At 31.3% G+C, this 6,953-nt stretch overlaps 1 protein-coding gene across 1 annotated transcript; it reads left to right on the top strand.

The window, feature by feature from the left end:
* The first annotated feature begins 1,685 nt into the window (after positions 1–1,685).
* LOC101219555 (probable U3 small nucleolar RNA-associated protein 11) lies at positions 1,686–5,844 on the top strand. The gene is made up of 10 exons (XM_004139652.3): positions 1,686–2,102; positions 2,718–2,808; positions 2,898–2,988; positions 3,112–3,203; positions 3,297–3,390; positions 3,500–3,570; positions 4,330–4,413; positions 4,537–4,636; positions 4,749–4,846; positions 5,593–5,844. Exons 2-9 carry the CDS (start codon positions 2,753–2,755, stop codon positions 4,839–4,841), a joined length of 681 nt encoding a protein of 226 aa, XP_004139700.1. The 5' UTR covers positions 1,686–2,102; positions 2,718–2,752; the 3' UTR covers positions 4,842–4,846; positions 5,593–5,844.
* Positions 5,845–6,953: the final 1,109 nt, after the last annotated feature.

Below are 6,953 nucleotides of genomic sequence, written 5' to 3'. Positions count from 1 at the left end.
CAATACATTAAAAAAATATATATTTTTTTAATTTATGATAAATATTTGTTTTTCTACCGCAGCCCATATGAGAAAGAAATTGAATTACATTTTTTTTCAATGGATAAGAAATGCTTATGGAATGTTTTCCGTAAACCAAATACAAACAAAAATTGTATTTTTTTTTTTTGCGTTTGTTTAATCTCATTTATTTTGTTCGTACTGTTTTCCAAAACGACGAAACATTGTATTAAAATAATGTTTATACGGTAACCCCAACACACAAAAAATATGTATTAATTTTTAAATTTATTTTGTATAAAACAAAATTTGGATCGTACACACAATACATAATACAAACAAAGTGTATTTTTTTTCATTTATGTAAAATATTCAAATGGTACCATGAATAGAATACAAAAAAAAAAAAAAGAAATTGTATTTTAAATTTGGATCATCAATCTTATACAATAAAAAATTGTATTATGTTGTTTTTATTTTTTCTTTCGTTTTTAATATTTTTTTCTTCATGAGAACGATAAACAACATACGAGAAGATGACTAATTCGTTTGACACAAAGAGAATGAAGAAGAAGAGAGGTGAATTAATTTGTTAATTTGTTTGGAAAAGAAAAGAAATAAGAGGATTGATTTGGAGAGAAGAAAAAATAAACGAGGAAAGAGAATAATTAAATGAGAAAAGAGAAGAATTAAATGAGGAAAGAGAAGAAGGAGAAGAAAGAGAAGGATTATATTAGGAAATAGAAAGATTATATTGAAAAATAAAAGAAGGATATTCCTTTCCCTTTCCCTTTTCTCAATTCATGGGCCAAACAAGAAAATGACTAAGAATCTTACTCCTTTTCTTTCCCCAAACGCTCCATATAGATATCTGAAGCGCTAATAAAACTTATAAAACTTAAAAGGAAAAGAAAGAGTATGGAAACATTGCCAATATGCTACAAACAAAATTTATAGCCAATCAAGGAAGTTAATTAATAAGATCTTCCATAAAAAAAGGAGAGAGAGAATTAAGAAAGGTATATAAAAAAAGAAATTAAAAGGAATGGAGTGGGAGAGGAAAGAAGAAAAAGAAAAGAAGTTGGTTTAACTTAGTATTCATACACAAATATTAGATTGAGATTGTTAAACTTTTTTAATTTCTTTTTTTGCTTTTCAAAAATTATAAATCACGTTTTCTTCTTTTTTTTTAAAATGCATTTTTCTTCCTTGCTTATTTTTAGTATAAATTAGATAAAGATAATATATAGATTTTTTGAGTTATATTTTTAAATAAAGTCTAAATTGTATTTCTTTTACTAAAATACTTTAGATAACATCCTGATTTTTTCAACGTAACATTGATTGTGTTTTTTGAATTGTAAATCATATTAGGATAATATAGAATGAGATATTGAAATATAAAAAGAGAAAATTTTTAAAAATAGAAAAAAATGACAAACTAATTACGAACAAAAAAAACCATTCAAATACAAAATTCATTACATTTAAATTTTTGTGTAAATATTTTTAACGTTCTACCATCTAAATATAATATAGATATAAAAAAATAAATTCTCCTATTATTAAACCCAAGAAAAATGAATATATATATATATATTATTTAACTTGATAAAAAAATACTTTACTTATAGATATGGATATTTATAGTAATATTCTTTTTTCCTAATATATACATTTTGTTTTGGAAAGATTGAAAAAGAAGAACCCTTACCTCCCCTATTTATGAGGTCAGCGTTTCGGAGTGTGAGGTCATCTCCATTCTCGTCTTTCGGAAACCTAAACCACTCTCACTCTCTCACGTCTCAACCCTCAGCCTGATCATCTCCGGCGACGACCTCGGCGGCACAACCTTCCGTAGCCACGAGCGATTCACCCACCCCATTCCCATTCTCTTCCGATAGCAGAACTGCAAACACCCACGACTAGCGGCGGCGTTAGCTTCTTCCACAAACGGTCCGCCGAGACTCGACCCAGACCTCCGGCGGCGTAGATTTTTTGAACTGCGCATTTTTGTTGGTCGCGCCTCCTTCCCAGCTGCTTCGTACGACATCCCCCAGCAGATTCTCCTTCAGCAATAGCCGCCCCGGCGGCGCAGATTTGTAAATAATCTATCTTGTTTACGATTCGTTTGATTTTAGTTTAGGGGTGTAACGTTGCTTGTGTGCTGATTCTTTTCTGTGCATGATTGATCGTCTTAAATTTACTTTTGAATAATTGTTAAATCTTAGTCATTATTGCTTTTGATATATTGAACAATGACTGAGATGAGTTGACAATGATATTTGTAGGTAGCAACCTGAAGTTGTTTAGGCTTTACTATTGAATTTTTGTATGTGTTGTGACTGGAATGCATGCAGGGGAGTTTGCCTTTTGAGCAACCTTATATAGAAAACATGTTGTAGACTTTACTGGAGGTAGAGGAGTTGTGAATGATGTGAGAAAAGAACAGGTTAGGGTGTATATTGGGACTTCGAGTGCAAATGGTCAATGGTTGTTATGTCACTTGTTGAGTGTTAGAGCCATAGATATATTAGTATTCCAGACATTATACATCGAGGCCTTGAGTATGACTGGTGAAGGGACTTTGAAGATTGTTTCATTGGGGCCTTCGATATAAATAATCGAAGGCTTATAAGGGGCAATATGATTTCTGGAATTTGGATAGATTTATTTTTTTATATTGACTTTCACCATTGGTCCATGTTTAATTGTAGGAAATCTAAGACATTCTTCTGCTCTGTTGATTGCAATGAAGTCCCTAAAGAATGCTGTCCCTACACGACCATACAAGGAGCGAGCTCAGCTGTAAGTGATGCTTTTATGTTACTATGTTCCTTTTTTCTGAGTTGTAATATTTGACCCTTCATGGATGATGGATTTGTGTACTGTATCAGGCATTCTCGGAAAAACTTTGGGCTTTTTGAGAAACAAAAAGACTATGTCGAGTGGGCTAAAGCTTATCATAAGGAGGAAGCCACTTTGGATGTAATGTTTGAAAGGCTCATAACTCCTCTATTTTTTAATATTGTCATAATTTCTGCTGTTTGTTGAATTCTGTGAACAAGTCCTTAATTTGTTGTCTGTATTTTTGTACTGTTTGATTTTCAGAAACTTAAACAGAAGGCAGTCTTTAGGCATCCAGATGAATTCTACTTTAAGATGATTAGGATGAGAACAGTTGATGGCATCCATAGACCAGGGTAATCACTTTCAATAATTCTTAATATTGACTTGTTTTCTGTACTTTTGGTTTCTTCTTGTTTCTTACGTCTCTTGATCTTTTTATAATGTAGGAGATTGGTAAATAAGTATACTGCACAACAACTCCTGCTGATGAAAACCCAAGGTGCAGGGTATATACTTCACAAAATGCAGATTGAGGAAAGAGTATGTTCTTTGCAAGCATTTCATTTATTTATTTTATTGACCTGGAGTTCTCTGAAGAAAACATTGATTTAGTTTATCTAATATATTAAATTCTCACTCTTCTGTACAGAAAATTGAAAGACTGACAGCCACGTTACATTCTCTTGATAATGAGCCATCAAACGACTTTGCTGAAGACAGGTTTGAACACAATTTGCATCTTTATCTACCTTCCCAAATGGAAACAAATCAAATAATTGTTCTGAATTAAAGAGATGAAATCATTTACAACCACCTATTATTATTTTGTTTTCAAACAAGAACCTCGGGATTTGGGAATGTTCAGCATGAGATTTTTTATTTATTTATTTTATATTATCTCAACTTGACTAGCCCCATCGGAAATAAGCCTTGCCAAGGAGACACCTAAGATATGATATACTAGGTTGATGACCACTGTAGAATTAACCCATTCCTACTTAGACCATTAGGGGGTGTTTGGGGGCAAGAGGTGAATCATTAGTCCTTGGTTATTTTAGTTGGGTGGGTTACAATGATTTATGTCTGGGATGTAGACTATTTTAGTTTGGTTTATAATAGTATGTGTTTTTGAGTTATGAACTATTTTAGTTTGAAAAGAAAATAGTAAACATCGTAGCAAAAAAATAAAAAAATGGAGTGTATAATAGTAAAATTTGTAGCAAATAGTAAATATTAGAGCTAATTTGGACTCTTAAATAGTATTTACTGTAGCAAATAGGTGTTTATTATAATTTTATATGACCTTGGCCCAAAACACCCCCTTAATATTCTCATTGTCCTGACTGACCCAACAGGCCAACCCATTTTTATTGAAATAGATTCATTCCTATATGCCGAAAGTTTGGTGAACCACTCAATTTCTTTCTGCTCACTCTAATGTTGTGCAGTTATTCATTTGAAATCATTATCGTTTTTCAGAGATGAGGCTGATGAAATTCAATCTCCTTCCCCTGAAGGTAGATTGGTAGCATTGTCTGAAGCAGTGCCTAATAGCATTAAACGGTAACTTTCTTATGAAGGACTCGAACTATTGCATAATATTATGTTAAATCATTGTTGATTATTTGGCCTGATCTGTATTTAGTTTCCTTCTTTTGGTCATTGAAGCTCTGTTTCTGCACGCAGGAAAACAACTGCTTCTTACAAAGAATTGGAGGCAAGGAGGAGTAGAGTGTGGGAATTAGAGAAGCTTTATAGGGATATCAGATTGCAACAAGAATTAAGGGTACCTTTTCAACTTGTTTTAGTTTTCTGCGCTATGATGTAGAAGGTTAGGTCGTACTTGCATATGATATTTAAATGATTGTTGAATCCGAAATGATACATGTTTATAACAGAAAATGGGTCGCAAACGTAAACTGTGGGAAGATGAACTCTCCAATCCAACTTCTAATCCTGTATACAAGTGGCGGGCAGAACGAAAACGCTGAAAGAGGTGTGGTACTCCTGCTTTCTTCATACAAGTTTAAGCATTTTTATTCAAGCAAACATTAGATTTCCCAAGTTTGTCACGTTGTCATCCTTTTGATAGTGGTGCAGTCCTAGAGGGAGAGGTTCTTGTGATTGCATAATATTATTGTTTTGTTTCCTCTCAATTTCTCTATTATACTTTTCACCTACCTTAGAAAAAACTTGGATTTTCAATCAAGTTTTCGAAAACTATCTGTTTCTTAGTTTTAATAACTACACTTGGTTTTTTAAAACATGATCTGAACATGAATACCAAAAAAATAGAAAGTTATATGTGAAAATAGAGTTTGTAAATTTAATTTTCAAAAACTAAAAACCAAATAATTATGAAATGAGATATTGATTTTTTAATTTCTTAATTTTTGAAAATTAAGCTTATAAACAACTATCATTCTCTGCCCAACACTTTCAAAAAGTAGGAAAAAGGAGACGTTTTCAAGCACCTGTTTTATATATTTTTTATAGAGACTAAAAATAAACAAAATCATTGTCAAATCAAACCTAAACTTTATTTGAACACCTTCAATCTAACTGTCTATTTTTCTTGATGGGGGTGGAAAGTTGAATTGACTGGAAAAACTGAAGCATCGTGAACAATAGAATGTGATTTACATTTAAATTTCATATGTTAGGATAGAGCAGTTCAGATTATACCCAATTTTTGTAGGGTTCTTTGTGTTTGATTCCAGAATTTTGCACATTTGTTTACAGAGCAACTGAGCAAAGCACTGCCGCCGACCTAAAGTATTGCACAAATAGCCTCACAACAGCAACCACATAAATTTTGCGGGTTCCTTAGTTAATATGCAATTTCTTTTGTTTTCTGTTTTCTTTTCTTTTTTAGTTTCAAAGTGTAATTAGTCAACAACACATGTCATTTGTTTCTTGATGGTCATGGAAGATTATAATGAAGTTACTGCTACTGTTCTTAGTTAGGAATATATATAGTTTGATTTTCATACAGTTTGTTTCTTTTAATCTTTTTAATTTTCTATTTTTAAAGTAAGTTTGTTTATTTGAATAGCATTTTTTTTAGAAACAAATATTGGCTGGAATATAGAAAATACTTATAAATTCTATACCACGTTTCAATAACACTGTTGAAAAATTTCAGAACTCAAAAGTTGTATTAGTATTTTTCAACATTTTTAAATTAAGAAAAAAGTGTTGGAAGTCTACTTTCATATATAGAAGTAATGCAACGATTTAGCACTAAATTTAATTTCTAATAATTTCATCCTTTGTTTTCAAATTTTACATATAGTATCATTTTGGTTTTTATATTTACAAGTTTGTTTAATTTTAGTTTTTTTAGTTCCTTTAATCTTGACAAAATTTTAGAGTTAGTCCAAGTGAAAAAATGAGTTAGCAGGCTAATTTGAGATTTAAAATATTGTAAGCATACCGAGTATGTAGAATTTAAATAATTTAAAGAGTAAATTAAGAAATTAAAAAGAGATACAAATAATTCAAATAAAATAACAAAGGAAAAAATGAAAATTAAATGACTATTGAATTTTCTTAAATTAAATATAGTTAAAACATGATAAAACAAAGAGCATCATACCATTCATGAAACTAAAACATGGATATTAGATTTTTCCTAATTATGGTGAATCTTCGTTCCAAGCACCACTTTCTTCCTCTACTTTGGTTTCTTAGGCTTCAACTCAAGTGGTCTCAGTTCCCCATTCACATCATCTCCAATGTGTTCCAATATGGTAATGAAAAAATGAATGATAGAAGCAACTCATTTTTGTATATATACTGCTAATTATTTCTAACAATATTCTCAAGAAAAGTTGGTTTTAGATTATTGAAATATGGTCATTCCATTGCTTTGGGGTTCCACTACTCAACTTAGTTTTTCCATTCTACCCTTCACCACAACATAGTGTCTCATTGGCATGAGGGAGGTTGGTTGAATCATACCATCAACCATAGTTTTTATGTTCCTTGGGATGCATTGCTTCATATTTGGTCGCTGGATTGACATTTTCGAGACCTATCCAAATCTAAGATATGTGAATGCGTTTGTGTTGTGTGTGTTTTCTAAATCTAGATTGAAAAGG

This window comes from Cucumis sativus, chromosome 7 (genome assembly GCF_000004075.3).
Source record: "Cucumis sativus cultivar 9930 chromosome 7, Cucumber_9930_V3, whole genome shotgun sequence".
Taxonomy (NCBI): Eukaryota; Viridiplantae; Streptophyta; class Magnoliopsida; order Cucurbitales; family Cucurbitaceae; genus Cucumis; species Cucumis sativus.
Note: the sequence above shows the minus strand (reverse complement) of the source record. Positions and strands in the feature narration are given on the sequence as shown.

What these genes read in the sequence shown, in the direction of transcription:
- LOC101219555 (XM_004139652.3), top strand. Translation starts at nt 2,753, where the DNA reads ATGAAGTCCCTAAAGAATGCTGTCCCTACACGACCATACAAGGAGCGA. An exon ending in AAATGCAGATTGAGGAAAGA is followed by an intron (nt 3,391 to 3,499) that starts GTATGTTCTTTG and finishes TCTTCTGTACAG; the next exon opens with AAAATTGAAAGACTGACAGC. An exon ending in GTGCCTAATAGCATTAAACG is followed by an intron (nt 4,414 to 4,536) that starts GTAACTTTCTTA and finishes TTCTGCACGCAG; the next exon opens with GAAAACAACTGCTTCTTACA.